This window comes from Periplaneta americana, chromosome 2 (genome assembly GCF_040183065.1).
Source record: "Periplaneta americana isolate PAMFEO1 chromosome 2, P.americana_PAMFEO1_priV1, whole genome shotgun sequence".
Lineage (NCBI taxonomy): Eukaryota > Metazoa > Arthropoda > Insecta > Blattodea > Blattidae > Periplaneta > Periplaneta americana.
In genome coordinates this window covers 197091066-197117132 of record NC_091118.1, presented here as the reverse complement: position 1 = coordinate 197117132, position 26067 = coordinate 197091066, and the positions used below count along the sequence as shown (strand labels likewise).

General features: G+C 38.7%; 1 protein-coding gene across 4 annotated transcripts in view; it reads right to left on the bottom strand.

Moving 5' to 3' along the window:
- The window catches only part of LOC138695008 (mucin-2-like), a 195364-nt gene that overhangs the window by 64933 nt on the left and 104364 nt on the right, over positions 1-26067 (bottom strand). For all 4 annotated transcript variants that reach the window (XM_069819289.1, XM_069819291.1, XM_069819293.1 and 1 more), the window contains exons 3-4: positions 25004-25231; positions 7034-8335 (exon numbers count right to left, since the gene is read on the bottom strand). In XM_069819289.1, the coding sequence (XP_069675390.1) occupies positions 7034-8335; positions 25004-25231 (1530 nt within the window). The remainder of the gene's footprint in view (positions 1-7033; positions 8336-25003; positions 25232-26067) is intronic.

The following is a 26067-nucleotide window of genomic DNA, read 5'->3' as shown; positions in this document are numbered from 1 at the left end:
AGGTACTCATTTGAGCATGAGGAACCTACTTGCGTTGTTGATATTTGATGGGCAACATGTTACATCCATGATTTTTCCACGGAGGTACTCATTTGAGCATGAGGAACCTACACGCGTTGTTGATATTTGATGGGCAACATGTTACATCCATGATTTTTCCACGGAGGTACTCATTTGAGCATGAGGAACCTACTCGCGTTGTTGATATTTGATGGGCAACATGTTACATCCATGATTTTTCCACGGAGGTACTCATTTGAGCATGAGGAACCTACTCGCGTTGTTGATATTTGATGGGCAACATGTTACATCCATGATTTTTCCACGGAGGTACTCATTTGAGCATGAGGAACCTACTCGCGTTGTTGATATTTGATGGGCAACATGTTACATCCATGATTTTTCCACGGAGGTACTCATTTGAGCATGAGGAACCTACTCGCGTTGTTGATATTTGATGGGCCACATGTTACATCCATGATTTTTCCACGGAGGTACTCATTTGAGCATGAGGAACCTACTCGCGTTGTTGATATTTGATGGGCAACATGTTACATCCATGATTTTTCCACGGAGGTACTCATTTGAGCATGAGGAACCTACACGCGTTGTTGATATTTGATGGGCAACATGTTACATCCATGATTTTTCCACGGAGGTACTCATTTGAGCATGAGGAACCTACTCGCGTTGTTGATATTTGATGGGCAACATGTTACATCCATGATTTTTCCACGGAGGTACTCATTTGAGCATGAGGAACCTACACGCGTTGTTGATATTTGATGGGCAACATGTTACATCCATGATTTTTCCACGGAGGTACTCATTTGAGCATGAGGAACCTACACCCGTTGTTGATATTTGATGGGCAACATGTTACATCTATGATTTTTCCACGGAGGTACTCATTTGAGCATGAGGAACCTACACGCGTTGTTGATATTTGATGGGCAACATGTTACATCCATGATTTTTCCACGGAGGTACTCATTTGAGCATGAGGAACCTACTCGCGTTGTTGATATTTGATGGGCAACATGTTACATCCATGATTTTTCCACGGAGGTACTCATTTGAGCATGAGGAACCTACTCGCGTTGTTGATATTTGATGGGCAACATGTTACATCCATGATTTTTCCACGGAGGTACTCATTTGAGCATGAGGAACCTACACGCGTTGTTGATATTTGATGGGCAACATGTTACATCCATGATTTTTCCACGGAGGTACTCATTTGAGCATGAGGAACCTACACGCGTTGTTGATATTTGATGGGCAACATGTTACATCTATGATTTTTCCACGGAGGTACTCATTTGAGCATGAGGAACCTACACGCGTTGTTGATATTTGATGGGCAACATGTTACATCCATGATTTTTCCACGGAGGTACTCATTTGAGCATGAGGAACCTACACGCGTTGTTGATATTTGATGGGCAACATGTTACATCCATGATTTTTCCACGGAGGTACTCATTTGAGCATGAGGAACCTACACGCGTTGTTGATATTTGTTGGGCAACATGTTACATCTATGATTTTTCCACGGAGGTACTCATTTGAGCATGAGGAACCTACACGCGTTGTTGATATTTGATGGGCAACATGTTACATCCATGATTTTTCCACGGAGGTACTCATTTGAGCATGAGGAACCTACTCGCGTTGTTGATATTTGATGGGCAACATGTTACATCCATGATTTTTCCACGGAGGTACTCATTTGAGCATGAGGAACCTACACGCGTTGTTGATATTTGATGGGCAACATGTTACATCCATGATTTTTCCACGGAGGTACTCATTTGAGCATGAGGAACCTACTCGCGTTGTTGATATTTGATGGGCAACATGTTACATCCATGATTTTTCCACGGAGGTACTCATTTGAGCATGAGGAACCTACACGCGTTGTTGATATTTGATGGGCAACATGTTACATCCATGATTTTTCCACGGAGGTACTCATTTGAGCATGAGGAACCTACACGCGTTGTTGATATTTGATGGGCAACATGTTACATCTATGATTTTTCCACGGAGGTACTCATTTGAGCATGAGGAACCTACACGCGTTGTTGATATTTGATGGGCAACATGTTACATCCATGATTTTTCCACGGAGGTACTCATTTGAGCATGAGGAACCTACTCGCGTTGTTGATATTTGATGGGCAACATGTTACATCCATGATTTTTCCACGGAGGTACTCATTTGAGCATGAGGAACCTACTCGCGTTGTTGATATTTGATGGGCAACATGTTACATCCATGATTTTTCCACGGAGGTACTCATTTGAGCATGAGGAACCTACACGCGTTGTTGATATTTGATGGGCAACATGTTACATCCATGATTTTTCCACGGAGGTACTCATTTGAGCATGAGGAACCTACACGCGTTGTTGATATTTGATGGGCAACATGTTACATCTATGATTTTTCCACGGAGGTACTCATTTGAGCATGTGGAACCTACACGCGTTGTTGATATTTGATGGGCAACATGTTACATCCATGATTTTTCCACGGAGGTACTCATTTGAGCATGAGGAACCTACACGCGTTGTTGATATTTGATGGGCAACATGTTACATCCATGATTTTTCCACGGAGGTACTCATTTGAGCATGAGGAACCTACACGCGTTGTTGATATTTGATGGGCAACATGTTACATCTATGATTTTTCCACGGAGGTACTCATTTGAGCATGAGGAACCTACACGCGTTGTTGATATTTGATGGGCAACATGTTACATCCATGATTTTTCCACGGAGGTACTCATTTGAGCATGAGGAACCTACTCGCGTTGTTGATATTTGATGGGCAACATGTTACATCCATGATTTTTCCACGGAGGTACTCATTTGAGCATGAGGAACCTACTCGCGTTGTTGATATTTGATGGGCAACATGTTACATCCATGATTTTTCCACGGAGGTACTCATTTGAGCATGAGGAACCTACTCGCGTTGTTGATATTTGATGGGCAACATGTTACATCCATGATTTTTCCACGGAGGTACTCATTTGAGCATGAGGAACCTACTCGCGTTTTGATATTTGATGGGCAACATGTTACATCCATGATTTTTCCACGGAGGTACTCATTTGAGCATGAGGAACCTACACGCGTTGTTGATATTTGATGGGCAACATGTTACATCCATGATTTTTCCACGGAGGTACTCATTTGAGCATGAGGAACCTACACGCGTTGTTGATATTTGATGGGCAACATGTTACATCCATGATTTTTCCACGGAGGTACTCATTTGAGCATGAGGAACCTACACGCGTTGTTGATATTTGATGGGCAACATGTTACATCCATGATTTTTCCACGGAGGTACTCATTTGAGCATGAGGAACCTACACGCGTTGTTGATATTTGATGGGCAACATGTTACATCCATGATTTTTCCACGGAGGTACTCATTTGAGCATGAGGAACCTACACGCGTTGTTGATATTTGATGGGCAACATGTTACATCTATGATTTTTCCACGGAGGTACTCATTTGAGCATGAGGAACCTACTCGCGTTGTTGATATTTGATGGGCAACATGTTACATCCATGATTTTTCCACGGAGGTACTCATTTGAGCATGAGGAACCTACTCGCGTTGTTGATATTTTAACATGGGGAACCTATTCACGTTGTTGATATGTTGTTTGGGAACCAACTGAAAAACAGCGAGAAGGATTATTTAGTCTTATGAAAAAAGATATGATTCATAGACATCTGAAACATGGTTAGCATACCAATATTTGTTCACAGTGTAGTGTAGTTATGTGTGTGAGTGGCCGTGTATCATAAACATAAAGTACAGGGACATCTTATCACTTATTCCATCTTTCTAATGTAGTATATGATGTAGCTCATGCTTTTATTCACGATAATATTAGCCTATGTTTTATTTAACGGCGCTCGCAACTGCAGAGGTTATATCAGCGTCGCCGGATGTGCCGGAATTTTGTCCCGCAGGAGTTCTTTTACATGCCAGTAAATCTACTGACATGAGCCTGTCGCATTTAAGCACACTTAAATGCCATCGACCTGGCCCGGAATCGAACCCGCAACTTGGGCATAGAAGGCCAGCGCTATACCAACTCGCCAACCAGATCGACTTTATTCACGATATCGGAATGTTTCGTATGAATGATTCTCATATTTTTACATTTCTAGAGTCTGAACTCCATGGATTTCATTCTTCTGAATGTTTCTTGCTGGCTGAAAAATTAATTTACACTTTGAAAAAATTGTGCAGTTTGTAGTTCCTGTAGTTCTTTATGAAATTCGTTACAGTTCTGAAATTGACAAAGACTATCTTTATCCATATAATTATAGGCTATTTTGATTTAAGGTGATTTTTTTTTTTTCATTTCTAAGATGTCGAAATCTGTTACCTTATCACTTCCGTTTGTGTATCTTATTTTTGATATTGTGAATGCATTTGCTTCAACAAACTGTAGCATTTGCTTCAACAAACTGTAGCATTTACACACACGTCCTGTTACTTTATGTAAAAAATGTTCTCTGACTCGTAAATTATAAAATTTATTTTGCATGTGAAAGTCTCGTTTTTTTTGTTTGTTTTTTGTTTGTTTGTTTTTTTGTTTTTTGTTTTTTTTTGTAAGGAAGAGAAGTATGAAGGCTAGCAATGAAGCCTCGATTGGGCTTATTTATTTTATTAAGCTTATTTATACACGCTTTAACATCTGTGATCATATCGCATGTTTAGAATCTTTTGGTATCGGCATATCAGAAGGCCGTTTCTTTACTAACTTATTGTTGAGTTTCTGTTTCTACTGTATGTTGTAGAAGATGACTTGTGTTTATGTGACTGATTTTTAGATTTTGATTAATGTTTATGATATTGGTGATTGAGGAGATGATGAATCATGATACGTAAATTTCCAATCCGGCATTTACCTTTGTGACTGAGGGAAACTATGAAAACCTTCAGTCAGATTGGTCGGCCGGGACTTCCCGAATGCAAGTCTCAAACGCTACCACTTGAGCCAAATCACTTGGTAAAATTTACATTTAAATTTGTCTCAACATTCCTTTTCTTAGAGATGTTTGAACAGCCCCTTTCTTCGTAGATATCGTAATTCTGCTATATGGTGTATCTGTCGATTCAACCATAATATAGTTTTAAAGTTGCGTTTGATTTGGCATATTGAAATAGTACAAGTGGATCTTTGTCGATCATGATTTTTACGTTCGAATGAAGGCAACTTTATTGTGCATAAATGCATATTTTCGAGGTTTTCCCTTTTAAATGCATATATATTTTTATTCTGCATATTTAAATTCCTATATTAACATCTTTTCTTTTTTCCCCGATATATTATCTAATTTCAAAATTTATCTCTGATAAAAATAAGAATTATTTCCAAGAAATATAAAAAATGTGAGAAATAAAATCAATAATTGGTTAATTACTGTTGAGGAATGGAATTGCTGCGACGACAATGGATACTTCTTCCTAACACGCCTGCAAGTCAAGAAATTTCTGCGACGACAATACTTGTAGTGTGCTCTGATTTCATAGAAACAAAACTGAATGTATTTAAGCACCTGCGACAATGAAGTCACGTGGAATTTAAATTTTACTTTTAACAAGCTTTACTGCATAACCAACCTCTCAAGCATTACACCAGTCACATCATTTGTGATGTCGAGAGATCGTTCTGGGCATTTAAACTAATTTTGACAGATACGAGGAAAAGTTTCACAGTAGAGAACTTGGAGAATCATTGGTTGTTTATTGCCATAATACATAATTACGTAAATGGCAAATAAAGTAAAAAAAGGTTAAAAGATTAGAAAGTTAAAAATGTACCAATTCACATATGTTTAAGGAGTAATTAATGCATTTATAGAAAGAAATTTAATAAAAACAAACATCCTTTTGGGCTATCACAACACGCAATTACCTCATTTCTTTAATAATGTCACTTACTTGCTTTTTGTTCTAAGCCCCTCAATTAATGATTATTATTTTTTTAAATTATTATTTTCATTTATATGATATTAAACCAAATCAACCTCTGCAGTGTATTTTTACTGCATAGTTGCATGCATATTTTCACTTTTATTAGTGTATGAAGTTTCCGTGGTATAGTAATAATGATAATAATTATTGAGAAGTATAAGGGAGAGAGAAAGTGTATAAGGAGGTGTGTAGAATAAAATGTAAGTATTTATAGGAAGTGAGAATAGTGACAATGGATTAGGTGTAAGAAGAATAGTGAGAAAGTGAAAGTGAGCGCAAATAGGAATGAGTGAAAATAGTGAGAAAGGGTTAAGAGAAGTGAACAAGTGACAGCATAAAATTTGTACTAACACTTGAACGTTGGAACAGTAAATGAATATAAGAGAAAGATAGGAAAAAAGGTCAAAGAACAAAGAGGACAAATAATTCAATATGATAATTTATAGAGAAAAATTGAAATTGAGATTTTAATGAACAGTAGTTAGAGGAAAAAGGGGGTTTGAAAGGAGTATATAATATTAGATATATTAGGATTAAGGAACAAATAGAGAATAGCAAATGAAATGTAGGAGAAATACTGAAGGGGAGATTGACCAAATAACAAAAAAGGTACATAATGTAATTGGGAGTATTTGTGCAGACGTGTACTGCAAATAATGTGTTATTGTAATGATATGTTAATGGTGGCCCCGGATACAGAAATGTGAGGTACACCATTACATGTAAAGAAGTGCTGTGACGAAATATATCATATATCATATCAATCATATCATATATCATATCAATCATATCATATCATATATCATATATCATATATCATATCATATCATATCATATCATATCATATCATATCATATCATATCATATCATATCATATCATATCATATCATTAAACCAAATCAACCTCTGAAGTGTATTTTTACTGCATAGTTGCATGCATGTTTTCAGTTTTTTTAGTGCATCAAGTTTCCGTGGTCTAGTAATAATGATAATAATAATTAAGCAAACAATACCTTGGAGTACTCAGCTTCCTGCGCCTTGAAGTGCCCTCTTCTGCCTCCTCCAGCTGGGGCGTCCCTGCTCTTGAAAGGCGCGCGAGTTGTCCCAGAGTTGGAAGCGTCCCTGCTCCTGCTCGTCGCAGCCTCCCTATCTCCCTTATGAGTCCCACGAGGCTTGCTGGCAGACGCTACGTCCGCAGTTGACTCGTCCCTCCTGGTGCCTGCAGGCCTTGCTGAGCTCCTCTGGTGTGTCCTGGGTAGCGTCGTAGTCTCCGCAGCATCCGGCGATGTTCTAGGTCTGAAATGCCCCGACCCATTTCGGAACTGTCCCCTGCCTGCGGTTTCAGTTCTCTGTGCACCAATTTCTTCATTCTTGCGAACTCCTGACCTCGATGAAGTTCTTCTTCCTTCCTCTGGAAATGCGTCTGTCGGAGTTCTTCTGGAAGATCCTCCAGGCCTTGTCCTTGTAACATCGGCGTGAGTTTCGCCGAAGGTGTCTGGAGACACAATATGTTCTTGCGTTCTGGGGATATTATTTGACACTCTTGGAATCTTCTCGATGTCGACTTCGTTTGAAGGCCTTCTTCTGTAATCTCTTGTGTTGGCGGAACTGACAGAATCTGCAACAATGTTGTTGTCACCATTTCTTCTCCTGTTTCCATTTGAGGATGTTTCTAATTTTCTGCTGCTCCTGTTTGTCGCTTCATGTCTTCTCGCATCTGGTGATTCTTGAGCCTTGTTGTTCCTCGTTCTCGGAGTGTCCGTTACCTCCGACTGCACGGGTGCCTCGGTAGTGGTGGTAGTGGTGGTAGTGGTTGTGGTGTTAGCCGTCTCCACAGGAAGCACCGGTTCAACTGAAGGCTGAGCACTGGTCGACGGCTCGGTTGATGTAGTCGTCGTCTGCGTGGTGCTTGGCAGGGTCGTGGTGCTGTGTTGAACGCTGGTCGATGTCACTTCATTGCTTTCGTGTTGCCTTCTGCTAGTCGCGCCGCCACTGCGTCTGCCTGGACGCCTGGGAATTTCTGTGGTAGGCGCCGGTTCTCGTTTTCCGTTACGAGATCTTCTAGAAGACTCTGTTGAAACGACTTCTCCCCTGGAGGCACTAGTTCGGGATCTTCTGCGGCTGTTGTCTTCATCCCTAGAAGAACGTCTCTGTGACGGGGCTGTATCGGTTCGTCGTCTGGGAGTTTCTGAATGGGGCGTGGTTTCTTCAGTTTGCTGGGGGTTCCGTCGCTGGAACTGTTGAGTCCGACGCGAGGAGGTGAGCTGCTGCGTCACGGGCGTGAGCACTGAGGACGCGGTCTCTGGTTCGGCGACCTGCGGCATAGAGAAGACATGGAAGTCAGGTCAAATATGCCCACAATAGGATTAAGTCAAATACAGAGCGTCCAGGGGCATATTCAACCATGAAAACTTCAAGCTTTGCAACATTTCACTTTTCACATTTGTCCGAAGGCGCTTCATTTCCTTGTTACAGCCCTTTTTCTACAACTCTGCTTGCATTGTATGATGCGGTACCTACATTATGAAATAAAAATAGCATATCACATGGAAATCTGCCTTGCAGGAAGTGCTCCAAAAGGCTTCTGTTAGCACGAATACATGCATCAACCCGCAGTCGCATTGAATCCCGGATGCGCTAATGTATCCTTGGAGAAAATGTTATGTTTTATTTAACGACGCTCGCAACTGCAGAGGTTATATCAGCGTCGCCGGATGTGCCGGAATTTTGTCCCGCAGGAGTTCTTTTACATGTCAGTAAATCTACTGACATGAGCCTGTCGCATTTAAGCACACTTAAATGCCATCGACCTGGCCCGGGATCGAACCCGCAACCTTGGGCATAGAAGGCCAGCGCTATACCAATTCGCCAACCAGGTCGACTCCTTGGAGAATGTTGTATTGTCTCGTCTTCCAAAATACGGGCTCGAAGACTCTCTTCATCTTGGACCGGGGTTCCATACATAAGCTCTTGTAAATGATCCTACGAATAAAAGTCTAGTGGGTTTAGGTCCGGAGAGCGCAGAGGCCAAGGAATTGGTCCATCTCTACCTATCCATCTTTCACGGTTCCTTTGATTTGGAAATCGACTAACATTGATACTGGTCGGCCTGGGTAGCGCAGTCGGTATAGCGCTGACCTTCTGTACTCGAAGTTGCGGGTTTAATCCCTGCTCTGATCGATGGTATTTAAGTGTGCTTAGATGCGACAGGCTCATGTCAATAGATTTACTGGCATGTAAAAGAATTCCTGCGGGACAAAATTCCGGCACACCGTCGACGCTGATGTAACCTCGGCAGTTGCTAGCGCCGTTAAATAAAACATAACGTTTAACATAACATTGATACTGGTCGGCCTGGGTAGCGCAGTCGGTATAGCGCTGACCTGTGCTCGAAGTTGCGGGTTCGATCTCGGCTCTTAAGTGTGCATAAATGCGATACGCTCGTGTAAGTAGATTTAGTGGCATGTAAAAACTCGGGACAAAATTCCGGCATACCGGCGACGCTGATAGGCAGTTGCGAGAGTCGTTAAATAAACCATAATTTAATAATAATAATAATAATAATAATAATAATAATAATAATAATAATAATAATAATAATGACACTGGAATGAGAAGAAGCTTCATCATGCATGGTACGTGTTTCGTCGAATTGCTAACGGCGCATGGTGTAACAGAACAAGCAAGGTTCACTGTAAGAACATTTTGTATCTTTATTTTTTTGAGCCTGAGTGGAAGAACATGTTTCACCAAAACGTCACCAATAATGCCGGCCCAAACATTGACATTTCCATGTGGTATGCTTTTTCGCACAATGTACTGCATTATACAATTGTAGAAAAATGGCTGTAAAAAGGAAATAAAGCGTTTTCGGATGAATGTTCATGTAACATTTTTTCATCCTCTATACTGTATGAGAGGGTCCCGCGCCGTGGCGTCGTGGTCTAAGGCATTCTGCCTAGGACTCGCGTTACGGAATGCGCGCTAGTTCGAGTCCTCATGGAGGAAGAAATTTTCTCATGAAATTTCTGCCAGTGTATGGGACCGGTGCCCACCCAGCATCGTGATGCACTTGGGGAGCTACGATAGGTAGCGAAATCCAATTACGCAAATCAGCTACAGAGTGATTTATATAGAACTGACTCATTTCTTTCTTTAATTATTCCGTTAGAAATTCATTCAATGACCCAATTTTAGCACCAAATTAAGCAGAATGTTCTGGAGTTTCGATTCCTTGTCACTAGATGCGCAGATGTTTATGTTTTATTCCTATTGTTGGCAGCACTGACCCAATTTTAGCACCAAATTAAGCAGAATGTTCTGGAGTTTCGATTCCTTGTCACTAGATGCGCAGATGTTTATGTTTTATTCCTATTGTTGGCAGCTGTTTTCGACATTTTGTGTCAACGTGAAAATGCAGTACACATTAAATCAACGACTCTTTATGTGAACTCACAGAAATCACTCCATTGGGCCATCGAAAATCCACATGTCATCCATGAAACACCTATGCACCCGGTTAAAATCGGAGTTTGGTGCGCAATATCCGCACAGAGAATAGTGGGGCCAATTTTTTTTAACCAGACTGTGAACACTGCAGAGTACCGACTGATTTTCATGGAGTTTGTTGAGCAACTGGACGATGTAGAGCTGAGTCAAGGATATTTTCAGCAAGATGGCGCTACATGCCATACATCAAATGAATCCATGGAACTAATTGCAAGTTTCTTTGACGACCGAATAATTTCCAGGAATCTGTGGCCACCGAGATCTCCGGATTTGACAACGCCGGAACTCTTTCTATGGGGTTAATTAAAAGACAGGGTTTACGCCACACGTCCCCAAACATTGGACGATCTGAAGCACAACATCACGCAGGAGATTCAAGCTATTGACAACAGAGTCCTCCAACGAGTGGCCAGTAACATGGAACGACGTGTTGAGTTGTGCCTTATGCAGGATGGAAGACATTTTCAACATTTGCTATAGAGGTAAATAATCTCCCAAAATTCCTCTACATTTTAGGTATAATAAGTTGTCGCTAGCACAATTCGTTTTGAAACAATTAATGAAAGAAATGTGTCAGTTCTATATAAATCACTCTGTATAACGGGTGGAGGGCTCATCGTGCTAACCACACGATACCTCCATTCTGGTTGGACGATCATCCACTTCTGAGTCCACACCTGTGGAGTAACGGTCAGCGCGTCTGACCGCGAAACCAGGTAGCCCGGGTTCGAATCCCGGTCGGGGCAAGTTACCTGGTTGAGGTTTTTTCCGGGGTTTTCCCTCAACCCAATACGAGCAAATGCTGGGTAACTTTCGGTGCTGGATCCCGGACTCATTTCACCGACATTGTCACCTTCATTTCATTCAGACGCTAAATAACCTAGATGTTTATACAGCGTCCTAAAATAACCCAATAAAAAAATCCACTTCTGATTCGGCATGTGGACGTGAGGCCAGCAGCTGGCTGGTCGGTCTTGGCCCTTCGTGGGCTGTAGCGCCACGGATTATTATTTTTATATGAGAGGAATATGCTCCTAAAATTTTGACATACATTTTAGTTTACATTCTGTATAATGAAGAGTAAGACGCAGTTCTCTGTCAGAAATGTCGATTGCACGTTCATACGCAAGCGCAGAAGTTGCTTGTACCGTAGCGACTTAGATGAACAGGTTGACCGGCGCTCTTAATTAATGCAGCGCAGCGTAGAGCGACCGACCTCTAGCATTCAGACGTGTGCAGTAACGGGCAGCATAAAGGAAAGGCGGGCGGCCGATATCTGACCTGAATACCGGCCAGTCTGAGTAATGACCGCTCGTGAGAACGTAATTGTCGATCGGACAAGAAACAGTCAGTCGTCCAGGAAGCTGGGATTGGCTCTCCACACACATCCACGTGCTGCAGTCAATTTAGACTGTCAAACTTGCTTCTTCGGAATTTGTTGTGCACTTCCTACCACTGAATTATTTATTTTCAGAAGTTGGCTTTTATGAAGGATTTAGTTGGCAACTAGGGCAACGCTCGGGAAACGGGGTCATGTAAGCAGCTTGTTACTGGAAATGAGAAACGAGACGAGATCTGGAGTATTACGTATTGTTTTGAGCAATCCACTACACATGGGATGTTGCCAAATGCGTTCGAAATTTTCTGTGGGAAACATTCTCGTTGAGTGTTTTAACACAAAAGAGAAAAGGATTAAATATAAGATAAATATAACCTTAAGCCTACTTTATTGTGTGCTTGGTAGAGTAGTTTTGATGTAGTTTATGGTGAGATGATTCTGGAGATATTAGTAAGATCTGCCTACACATTTCGTGTGAAACTATTTTCGATTTGAAGTGTAGTTATTAAACTAGAGTATGCCATTAGGAAAGTCCAGGATAACAGAGAGGATTTGGAATTGAACGGGTTACATCAGCTGCTTGTCTATGCGGATGACGTGAATATGTTAGGAGAAAATCCACAAACAATTAGGGAAAACACGGGAATTTTACTTGAAGCAAGTAAAGAGATAGGTTTGGAAGTAAATCCCGAAAAGACAAAGTATATGATTATGTCTCGTGACCAGAATATTGTACGAAATGGAAATATAAAAATTGAAAATTTATCCTTTTGAAGAGGTGGAAAAATTCAAATATCTTGGAGCAACAGTAACAAATATAAATGATATTCGGGAGGAAATTAAACATAGAATAAATATGGGAAATTCCTATTATTATTCGGTTGAGAAGCTTTTATCATCCAGTCTGCTGTCAAAAAATCTGAAAGTTAGAATTTATAAAACAGTTATATTAGCGGTTGTTCTTTATGGTTGTGAAACTTGGACTCTCACTTTGAGAGAGGAATATAGGTTAAGGGTGTTTGAGAATAAGGTGCTTAGGAAAATATTTGGGGCTAAGCGGGATGAAGTTACAGGAGAATGGAGAAAGTTACACAACGCAGAACTGCACGCATTTTATTCTTCACCTGACATAATTAGGAACATTAAATCCAGACGTTTGAGATGGGCAGGACATGTAGCACGTATGGGCGAATCCAGAAATGCATATAGAGTGTTAGTTGGGAGGCGGATGGAAAAGACTTTTGGGGAAGCCGAGACGTAGGTGGGAAGATAATATTAAAATGGATTTGAGGGAGGTGGGATATGATGATAGAGACTGGATTGATCTTGCTCAGGATAGGGACCAATGGCGGGCTTATGTGAGGGCGGCAGTGAACCTTCGGGTTCCTTAAAAGCCAGTAAGTAAGTAATTGTAGTTATTAAAATGAAAGCTGTACCACATAAACAGTCTACTGCTCTCTTTCTCTTCTTTATCTTATCTTTATTTCTCATCCGTCATCTTTTCTTTCTTTTCCTTTCTATCCTTTTCCTTGTGTTTTTTCGTCCATTACATTGTTTTTAGCCTTTTCACTTGTTTTCCTTAATTTAGTTCAATAATTTATCAAACTATATTATTATTATTATTATTATTATTATTATTATTATTATTATTATTATTATTATTATCTGTCGTGATAATGATTAGTTTAATATATGCGGGAAACGTATTTTAACCTCTTCAGACCTGAATTTATATTAAACAAAATTGAAAAAAAAAAAACCTGGTCACATAATCATTCTGCTGATCCAAAATTCCTAAATCAAGTCTTCACAGAAAATCAAAATTTGGGAACAATTTTGACTCCTAGGGCCCTATGCAAATTTTTAAATTTTATTTTTAATTCAGGTATAGAAATGTTTAAAAAATATTCTCCATTTGTATCACATTGAATTTTTTTCAAAATATTTAAAAGTATCGAAGACATTCCAAAAAAGAAACAATGTACACTATAATGTGCATCAGGCCTGTACGTGTATGAATCAGTTAAAGGATATGAGTGGGACTGTAACGCTTATACAAAAATGACTGAACATAGTGAGGTAGTGTTACATAAGTCACTCGACTACGTCTGCAGATTGGCTACAAGATGCAACTGATATGAAGTCAAAAACCTAACGTAACCTCAGCATAATTTTAAGAACTCATATTTAATTACCTGGCTGCAACACGTAAAACTATTGAATCACAATTAATCAAACAGACCAACCTCCAACCAAACAACCAATCGTCAATTAATTAAACAGTCATCAACCAACTAAACAATCAGTCATCAAACAAACCATCATCAAGCGAAGAACCAAACATCAACCAAATAAAGAACCAATCAGTCGTCAAACAACCAATCAATCGTCAATCAACGAATCAATCATGAGTCAACCAAACAACCAATCAGACAACTAAACAGCCAATCAGTCAACCAATCAGGCAACTAAACAGCCAATCAGTCAACCAATCAGGCAACTAAACAGCCAATCAGTCAACCAATCAGACAACTAAACAGCCAATCAGTCAACCAATCAGGCAACTAAACAGCCAAAGAGTTGAATAAACAACCAATTAGCCAACTAAACAACCAGTCATCAACCAATCAGTCAACCAATCAGGCAACTAAACAGCCAAAGAGTTGAATAAACAACCAATTAGCCAACTAAACAACCAGTCATCAACCAATTAAACAGCCAATCAGTCAACCAATCAGGCAACTAAACAGCCAAAGAGTTGAATAAACAACCAATTAGCCAACTAAACAACCAGTCATCAACCAATTAAACAGCCAATCAGTCAACCAATCAGGCAACTAAACAGCCAAAGAGTTGAATAAACAACCAATTAGCCAACTAAACAACCAGTCATCAACCAATTAAACAACCAATCAGGCAACTAAACAGCCAAAGAGTTGAATAAACAACCAATTAGCCAACTAAACAACCAGTCATCAACCAATTAAACAACCAATCAGTCAACCAATCAGGCAACTAAACAGCCAAAGAGTTGAATAAACAACCAATTAGCCAACTAAAGAACCAGTCATCAACCAATTAAACAACCAATCAGGCAACTAAACAGCCAGAGAGTTGAATAAACAACCAATTAGCCAACTAAACAACCAGTCATCAACCAACTAAACAACCAGTCATCAACCAACTAAACAACCAGTCATCACCCAACCAAACGAGTAATCGTAACAAACTAAGCAACAAATTATCAACCGACTACAGTAAACAACAAATCAGCAGCCGATTAAACAACCAATCAACAAACTAAACAACCATAAACAAACTAAAAACCATCAACCAACAAAATAAGTCTGCAACGAACTACGTTCCACAATGTCTGAAAGAAGACGTAAACATTCGCGGCACAGAGAGAGAGAAGGATAATTGAGGACCGTTTTTGCAAAACTTGCTAACTGAAAAAACTAAATTTTATAGGAAACACAAAAAACTGAAATAACTGCAAGTTTTGCTATAGCTCTCACATAGCAGGAAGCAAGTTTTGAAAAAACGATTCACACTTTGATACACTACTGTGAAGGAAATAATAAGATTTTCCTAAGAAGCCTTTAGCATCATGTAGAGGCCTGTCTTATGTTAACTAATCCACCAAAAACAGTAATGAAAGATGACAAGGATAGTAGTAGAGATGGAGGAGTAGATGTAGACGCGAATGTTTCTATATAAGAGTAAGGTGGACAGTATTGCATAGGATTTGGAAATTATATTGAGGGAAGATAAAGAAGGTTAAGAGTTGTAAATACTGTACATCAGAAAGGATGGAGGAAGAAATAGACAGAAGCAGGGTAAACTTTAGATAAGTGGCAGACTGGGGGAGACATAGATGATAAGAGAAATATAAAGGATATAGGATGGAATGTAAGCAAGGTAGTAGTGGACCGTATGCAGAAATGTGAGGGAAACCACTACCTGAAAGACGTTTGATGACTATAAATATGAATATGAATTCACCAAAATCCCAATTTTGAAAATTTTGCAGTTAGCAAGTTTTCCAAAAACGGTCCTCAATTGCTGTTGAACCAATGACCGAGGTCCCATTCCACGCTTGTCTTGAAGTTAGGCGGTCTGAAACGTTCTACCTCTGCCCAATATCAACAGGCTTGAACTGAGGCCTCTGGTTGAATATCAATTATACTTCTCTCCTGCTCTGCAGGCAATATTTATTTCGCCTGTCAGACGTTATGGAATGAAGTATAAATAACCATCAACCAACTAAACAAACAATCAACATCAACCAACAAAACAAGTAATCAGCATCAATCAACTAAACGACTAATTATTTAGCAATTGAACAACTACTAATGATCAACCAACTGAACAACTAATGATCAACCAACTAAATAGAGAATAATTAATCAATCGATCAAGTAATCATCAACGAACTAAACACCCAGTCATCAACCCGCAAAACAACCAATGTCCAACAAATTAAACAACCTATCTTCAACCAACTAAACAACAAATAATCAACAAACTAAATGAGTTATCAACCAAAAAAACAGTCAAATTAAAAATAACCAGTTATCAACAAACCAACCTACCATCAATCAAAACAAGCTATTACTAACTAACAAAATCACCAATCATCAACCACCAACTAACTATTCAACTACCAATGAACTACCAACTACTTACACCATATTACGTTCTCTTCCTTTAGTCAACATAGGCTATAATTAATTTTTTCATATAGAGTTCCGCTCTTGTGTATGTAATTGCTAAGGGTATCAACAAGCCAGAGGTGAGAATAAATGCAGCTAAATACTTAACGTTACAAACCGCTGCTGATCGGTAGGCATAGTCTGTGCCGCTGCGCGGTTATAAAATTAGTTTTCGCTTTCTCTTTTGCTAAACTACAAGAAAAGTGCATTATTGTATTAAATTGGAGCTGGTGTCACTCCTGCATCTGAGCTTCGTGACGGAGCTGCAGGAAGGAATTTAGAGTGGAGCACGTCGAGCGACCTCCACGGGGTGTTGTGGCCATTTGCTTTGAATCCAGCATACAGCAGTGACGTAATTGTGAGGCCTATAAATTACAGTCCAGGTCGGCCTCCGGTCCAGCTGCATTGAAAGTGAAGTGGGGCATTTGTATCAGTGATATATACACTGGCTGCCAAGACATTAATGTCAGATTTACAAATAACTTACCGGTATGGACTTAAGAATTAACTTATCTATACACAACGCGTATTTATACAGGGACATCATTTTATTTTTACTTCAATTTTTATTGTACCTAAGTTTTTGAATGTACTTCACTCCCACCCCTTGTACTAATGAAGTTCAACCGTCCTCCACACAGATCCAAGACCGCATATACAGTCATAGTAAACAGTACGTTCCAAAAATATGTTCACGTTTTCCAGTGACGAAAAAACTTTCAATATTGAATCATTTTGGCACAGGTACTATCGTCCATTTGTCTACGTCGCATCCCGGTTTCCCCCACCTGCTTCTATTCGCCAGCTAGTGGCTGGGCTGTCTTAGTTATTTTCTGAAAACATTAATTTCTGTTATGAATTGGACGTCTACGTAATATTACATAACTGTTTAAAATAACTTAACCTCGTTAAGTAATTAACTGTCACGTGATTTTCTCCCTTTCTATGATCCTGCGACATAAACACTTGGACGGACAGTAGATAGCATGTCTGATTAATTTTATCTTTTCGGATCGGCCAGAAATGAAGACTGAATTTACAGTACGTAAAGTCTCTTTTATAGAGTAGGAACATAATTATTTCAACATGAGTTACTGATATGAGGTACGAACCTGGTAATTGGAATTACGTACAATAGTCTACAATGCGATAATATGCACATCGAAATTAACGACCACCATTTTCAAAAAAAATGTGTTTAAATATCCATATTATGATTATTTTTCAATTTAACTTCATTATCTATTGTGTACGCTAATGTGCTGTAGACAGTATAATATACACTGCATAATGAATACGTCCGCATGGGTAGCTCAGTTCGTGAGTAAAAACACTCATTGTTAATACTGTACTGTATTTTGACTAAACGAAAACCCAATGAAAATTATTAAACTCAAAAGCGTGATATTTCTTAATTTACGTAAATGGATGAACTACTTTTCTTCCCTCCTATACCTAGTAAAGTGATTTGTTTGTGTATTACGTCAGTATCGTCGAACTCCAGTCGTAGAAGGGGGTAGCAAACGGTGTTTCCGCTTGTCAATCGTTGATCCAAAGGTATAGTCAGGTTAATATTAAAAATGTTAGTATAAATAAAATGATGTCCCTGTATAATGTTCTTTGTGGTTCAATAGTGCCGGCTGGTCGATCTAGACCCTTCACGGGCTGTAGCGCCACGGATTATTATTATTATTATTATTATTATTATTATTATTATTATTATTATTATTATTATTATTACTACCTCATAAATGCCAGTCTCAAGCACTTCCTATAGCAGCACCGGTAACCCATGTTATCCCTAAGACGTCATCCCAGCCTATTTTTAACTACTGCAGATGATGGAGGGAAGATGGAGAGTATTGGTGAAATGAAAGAATAGCCCAAGAAAAACCGTAAGGAAATTCCATAAATTCCATCTTATTCACTTTTTTAATTAACAGCCAACTGTCCGAAAACGGGTTTGAACTTCATAATACGGCATCACTAATGAGGCAACTAAGTCAGTAGATAATGTGGATAATGAGATAGGATGGCCAATTCTTTCCCCCCTCCATTGCATATATCGCTGACTATACAAGGTGTTTAAAAAATACGGGGCATAATTTCAGGTATGTATTTCCCACATGTAGACAATCAAAATAGTTCATTACAACATGTGTCCGGAAATGCTTCATTTCCGAGTTATGGCCTTCACAACATTGAAATTCACCGGAACGTTTTTCTTTCCGCAGGTCGTTGTCATTACAGAAGATGTTCAAAATGTCCATCTCCTGCTTGAATACAGACCTCACATCGATGTCTCATTGACCTGCGAGCACAAACTCCAGGAGTATTGCATATGTCCTCAGAACATGCCACAATTCGATTCCGAAGGGATTCCAAATCAGGCACCGGAGACGAATAAACCAATGATTTTAAATGGTCCCACAAGTAGAAATCGAGAGGGTTCAGATCAGGTGAGCGTGGAGGCCAAGCAATTGGGCCACCTCTACCTATCATCGATCAGGAAACCTTCGATCCAAGTACCGGCGAGCCGTACGGCTGAAGTTTGCAGGAGCGCCATCATGCAAGAAGTGAATGTGTTGACGATTGATCAGTGGAGTGTCTTCTAAAACATGAGGTATGGTGGTTTCCAGGAAGTTTGTGTACGCCTGCCCCGTAAGTCTGTTTACAAGTACATGGGGTCCAACTAATCGATCACCAATGATACCGGCCCACATGTTGAGGGAGAACCGCACCTGGTGATGAGATGGAACAGTTTCACGTGGGTTTTCATATGCCCATACATCTTCACCTGTTGTGAAGGCCATAACTCGGAAATAAAGCATTTCCGGACACATGTTGTAATGAACTATTTTGATTGTCTACATGTGGGAAATACATACCTGAAATTATGTCCCGTATTTTTGAAACACCCTGTATATATTACGCTAATCAGACTTCAGATGTATACAAACAATTATTCTTCCTCTGACACATATCGTCAAGTGAGATATACTGTCTGATAATAGATGTACATATCAGCCAGAATCTGAATCAGAAGTTATATTCACTATACTGTAAGTAAATATTAACTTCGGTAAGAATTATTAAATTCAATCCACACACAGTACAGTCTTAGGAAAAAGTCTTGGCGCACAGATACTCTACAAGTCCCAGAAAGGAGGCAATGCGCATGATAAGAGGACGAGCGACTTGGTTCACAAGATAACGAATAGTTAAGGTAATAAAATTACTTTTGTTTCGTGACAGCTGTGAGTAATATGGGATGAAGATAAATGCAAATAAGACGAAGAGCATGGCCATAGGAAGAAAAATACAGAAGATAAACTTACGAATTAGAGCAGTAGAGCAAGTGGACAGCTTCATATATTTGGGGTGTACTATAAGCAGTAACATGAGGTGCTTCCAGGAAGTCAAAACGAGGATAGCAATGGCCAAGGAAGCTTTTAATAGAAAAAGGAGCATTTTCTACGGAACTCTTGAAAAAGAACTAATAAGGAAGAGATTAGTGAAGTGCTTTGTATGGGGTGTGGCATTGTATGGGAGCAGAAACGTGGGAATTACGACGAAGTGAAGAGAAGCCAATATAAGCATTTGAAATGTGGATATGGAGAAGAATGGAACGTGTGAAGTGGACAGACAGAATAAGAAATGAAGCTGTGTTGGAAAGAGTGGATGAAGAAAGAATGATGTTGAAACTGATCAGGAAGAGGAAAAGGAATTGGTTGGGTCATTGGCTGAGAAGAAACTGCCTATTGAAGGATGCACTGGAAGGAATGATGAACGGGAGAAGAGTTCGGGGTAGAAGAAGATATCAGATGATAGACGACGTTACGATAATAGGCCTATGGATCATATGAGGAAACGAAGAGGAAGGCAGAAGATTGGAGAAAGCTGGGTTTGCAGTGAAAGACCCGCCCTGGTCAGAACATTAAATTAATTAATGAACGTTGTATGTCTGGTCATGCGCACTACTTCCTTTCTGGGACTTATAAAGTATCTTTGCGACAAAGCTTTTTTCTAAGACTGTACATAGACTAGTTACAGAATTAAACTGCAATCATTCCACAATACTTGATATTTTTAAATCTCCATTCACTCGTTCTGCTCTTTCTTTTCCAACCATTTGAATGCTTGACCTTATGTGCAGACAAATTAAGTTTTTTTATTGTAGCGGTCAGTTTAGTAAAGGTCGTGAGGGGAGACTTGAAAACATGTAGCCTCCAAGACGAAGGTCAGACTTCATTTTCGCAACACTAGAACCCCGTGACTGCTCGGCATCTTCTCCGACAGATGTGTTCGACGGGTCACTCTTCCTCGCAGGCTGTATGTTTCAGCTTTCTTCGTAAAAGAGACGAAACTTTCCACGTGTAACGTATGTGATTGAAAGTAAACCGGTTCAATTGACTAACGGAATCTTTAGGGAATGTGTGCTGTCTGCTTGAAAAATAAAGTCGTCATGCTGTCAACACAAAGTGTAAACTTAAAAATAAAAGTGAAATTTTATTCTCTAGGATGTGTTCTTGCCTGAGCGACAAATAATCTGAATAATGCAAAACATACTTGGTAGTGTATTAATAAAAGTGAAATTATCCTCGCAGCCTTGAAGCGCTCTCTTGGCTATACCCTGAGGGTATATTCTATATGAGTTAGCAGTTTTGCGTTCCGATCGCCGTGTTTATATTCCAACGAGTTGCAACGTTAATAGGCCATGGTGATTACTTCGTGTGTACCAAGCTGCTTCATTTCTAACGAAAGCGAGTTCGATGCTTCTTGGACCGTACTACCTTCATTTTGACTTGTTGTGGCCCCATTGCATGCCTGTCGAACCGGTCCTTCAGACAGTTTGTCAATAAACTTAAACAGGACGCTCTGCTTAAGGGTACGTACACGTTGGAGCGACGATAAACGATAAAAGAAGCAGCGATGCTATATCAGAGAGAATTGAAGCATGCATTGTCATTGACGTGTGCATATTGGAGTAACGATAAAAGCGAAGATACATGATAAAAGCGACGAAAAAGCAAAGTTCCATTTTCTTCGCTCTTGTCGTTCATATGATCTCTGATTAAGGTAATATTAATCTGTATAATGACCGGTGTTTATCAAAATATCCTAATATTAAACGATTTATTATTATTTCGGCATATTAAATTAATTATCATGGATATTGACAAATTGATCAGTTGTGTATTTATTCGTGATACGTTATGTGATCACAAGAACCAATCACAAGACAATGAATTTATACTAGCTTTGGAAAGAGAAACAGGTTCAGTTTTGTACCTATTTAAGTTATATTAACCTTGAACTAGCAGCTGATATTTCCTATATATCTAACTTTCATTAACTGGATATATAGAATATCTTCTAATGATAAATCAAAATGTTCCTCGTTGCTCCGATATGAACACTTGATTCTTTGATAATACCAAAGCGTCGCTAGGTAATTTCTTTTATCGTTTATCGTTGCTCCAACGTGTACCTACCCTTAGGCACAAGTGAAATGAATCATTGAATACAACTTTGGGCGAAGTTCCCTCAATAAACTTCGCTTATCTGTTTTCTTTTGTCCTCCTCCTAAGTCATTACTGTCACCATAATTAATCCTTTTTTCTTCTCCTTCTTCTTATTGCAAATCTACATGCCTCTTATATTTCTTCTTCTCCTAAATATTCTTTCGCTTCCAATTCCCTTTCAGTTTTATTTTCTCTCTTTCTTATTTCAATTCTAATATTTTTCTCATCAATGTCATCATAATCCATTACGTCCGATTCGACTGACAAATATACAGAGTGAACTGTAAATAACGTCATTCATTTCAAGAGTTTGTTCTTTGAGATATTTCAAACGAAAAAATTTTAATACAATTTTGTCCGCTTATTTTGCTTCTTTTTCGAGATAAAAATTGTTTTATTTGAAACATTTCATAGCCATCGATTTAATTTCCAGTATGCTCAGACAATTTTGAGAGCAGTATATTATGATAATAAATGATTAATAGTAATATGCGTTACAATAGCGGTATGTTGAAGTTTTCATGTTCGAGGAAAAGTTTGAAAAAGCGAAACGTAGTTGAGGTTTTTTAATTTCCGAGAATTGAAAGAAAACATATCGCTCGTGTATCGTACATTATTTTGTGCGAAGATCGTTTATTACATACCTGAAAGAGGAACTTCTAATTAGTCGCAATGAAATCTCCATCTTGGTTTCTGTTCAATGACGGCAAATTTGCAAAACAAAAATATCTATCTTCAACATTGTTGCTTTAAAATGTTTTCTGTGTTTACTATACTCCAGCAGGCCGTGATATACGTCTGTCTCCCCCCCCAGTCTATGATGACTCTGGAATCTTGTTGATTTTTTCACGGCTTCCTTAATGTTACTTGCATCACGAATGCAGTAACTTTAGTGGAGTTGTAGAGTTTACTTAATTTTTGCAAATATTCAAAAACAATAATTAACAGTGCAATTTAGGTGAAATTGCAGTGGTAATTTGCCAATTTATAATTATTACTATATTGAACGTCTCTAAAAATAATATGTTAAAAGCCAAAAGCAGTAAAATCAATATGTCACTTAAGCGGTAAGAAGAGGGAAATTGTTATGTGTGTGTTATGGGAATTTTGAATGTGGAATTTTAGACTTTCCGCGGATTGGTTTTGTGCGGAAATCAAGCAAATGCGCACGATCTCGCACAAAATAATTTTAGTTTTGTCCTTTAAATGTGTAGACATTTGAGTTCGACAAATGTAACATTTTTTAAATTCTTCTCAGAACAAAAATGTTTACATTTCTACAGATCAAACGAGCAAGATTTTACTAAACTTTTCTATTTAAAATATCTCAAAGAATAACCCCCTGCAATGAATGACATTATTTACGGCTGACTCTGTAAATAAAAATATGTCGTCTGTTAGGTGGTAATTTTCATGTTCTCTTTATCCTTCTTCTTGCATTTCTAATTGTTTTTCTTGTAAATAAAATGTTAATATTTTTTTGTTTGAAATTAGAATTATTTTATATTCATAATTCATTTTGTATTAAATTCTAGTTGAATAACACATGCTATAATTCTAATTAAATGATTAAATGGATTTAAAGCTGTGACATCCATTATAAATATTTTAACTCTGTCTACATGTGTGGAATCCAATTCTGAAATTTTGTCGTGTATTTTTTAAATACCCCTGTATAGTGAGCAATTTGTCTAGATTCTAGAGTGTATGTGAAGAATAGTTTACTTCTTACGTGGAATTTATGCATGAGAATTAATTTCATGGCACAAAACACAAATACTAAATAAAAATAGTACGTACACTTGTAGGCCTATACATCAATAAATACTTACTTACTTACTGGCTTTTAAGGAACCCGGAAGTTCATTGCCGCCCTCATATAAGCCCGCCATTGGTCCCTATCCTGAGCAAGATTAATCCATTCTCTATCATCATATCCCACCTCCCTCAAATACATTTTAATATTATTTTCCCATCTACGTTTCGGCCTCCCTAAAGGTCTTTTTCCCTCCGGCTTCCCAACTAACACTCTATATACATTTCTGGATTCACCCATACGTGCTACATGCCCTGCCCATCTCAAACGTCTGGATTTAATGTTCATAATTATGTCAGATGAAGAATACAATGCGTGCAATTCTGTGTTGTGTAACTTTCTCCATTCTCCTGTAACTTCATCCCTTTTAGCCCCAAATATTTTCCTAAGAACCTTATTCTCAAACACCCTTAACCTATTTTCCTCTCTCAAAGTGAGAGTCCAAGTTTCACAACCATAAAGAACTACCGGTAATATAACTCTTTTATAAATTCTATCTCTCAGATTTTTTTGACAGCAGACGGGATGATAAAAGCTTCTCAACGGAAGAATAACATGAATTTCCCATATTTATTCTGTGTTTAATTCCTCCTGAGTATCATTTATATTTGTTACTGTTGCTCCAAGATATTTGAACTTCTCCACCTCTTCAAAAGATAAATTTCCAATTTTTATATTTCCATTTCGTACAATATTCTGGTCACGAGACATAATCATATACTTTGTCTTTTCGGGATTTACTTCCAAACCTATCTCTTTACTTGCTTCCAGTAAAATTTCCGTGTTTTCCCTAATCGTTTGTGGATTTTCTCCTAAGATATTCACGTCATCCGCATAGACAAGCAGCTGATGTAACCCGTTCAATTCCAAACCCTCTCTGTTATCTTGAACTTTCCTAATGGCATACTCTAGAGCAAAGTTAAAAAGTAACACCAATAAATAATCAAGCAAATACAACTGATGCGGTTGCTTCAACTTTCAATTAATAAACGAGCTGACGAGATCACGTGACCTGCATAAACTGTGCCGCCTTCGCACTTGGTGGGCACTATAGCCCCCTTGGCTTGAAGAATACTTACGTGTGTGTCCGCCCTTCTGCTTGGCGTGCGCCGTCTACCGCTGACTGCATTGGACTCTAAAGAATCTCTTGGGGTTGAACCGCGACTCCTAGTCGGATTCTGTTGTCTGCTGGACTGACGCGGTTGCGTCCTCTCGGCGCTCCAGGATTCTTCCAACAGCGGTTCATCTTTTGAGACAAATTTATGGGCGCCTCTTGACGTCGCAGTTGCCTCCGCTGTGTCTATGTGCTGCAACAACGAAAAAAGAGAATTACATTAAACATTTGTGCGAGATCGTGCGTATTTGCTTGTTTTCCGCACAGAACCAATTCGCGGTAAGTGTGAAATACTACATTCAGTATTCCCAACGTAACACACATAACAATTTCCCTCTTCTTACCGCTTAAGCGCGACATTCATTTTACTGCTTTAGGCTTTTAACATATTATTTTTAGAGACGTTTAACATAGTAATAATTATAAATTGGAAACTTACCACTGCAATTTCACCTAAATTGCAATGTTAATTATTGTTTTTAAATATTTGCAAAAATTAAGTAAAGTCTACTACTCCACGAAACTTGTTGCATTCCTGATACAAGTAACATTAAGAAAGCCGTGAAAAGATCAACAAGATTCCAGATGCGGATGTTATTACTGCAATATGTTATATAAATAATATTGTTAAAATATTAAAATGAAAAATAAATAATTACATAACCTTACCGTTTGTTTTAAGTTGGCATTTATAGACTGGGGGGAAAAAAAGACAGACGTATATCACGGCCTGCTGGAGTATAGTAAACACAGAAAACATTTTATAGCAACAATGTTGAAGAAAGATATTTTGGTTTTCCGAAGTTGCCGTCATTAAAAAGAAACCAACATGGAGATTTCATTGCAACTAATTAGAAATTCGTCTTTCAGGTATGTAATAAACTATCTTCGCACAAAATAATGTACGATACACGAGCGATATGTTTGTTTTCATGTTCTCGGAAATTAAAAAAGCTCAACTACGTTTCGCTTTTTCAATCTTTTCCTCGACCATGAAAACGTCAAGATACCGCTCTTGTAACGTATATT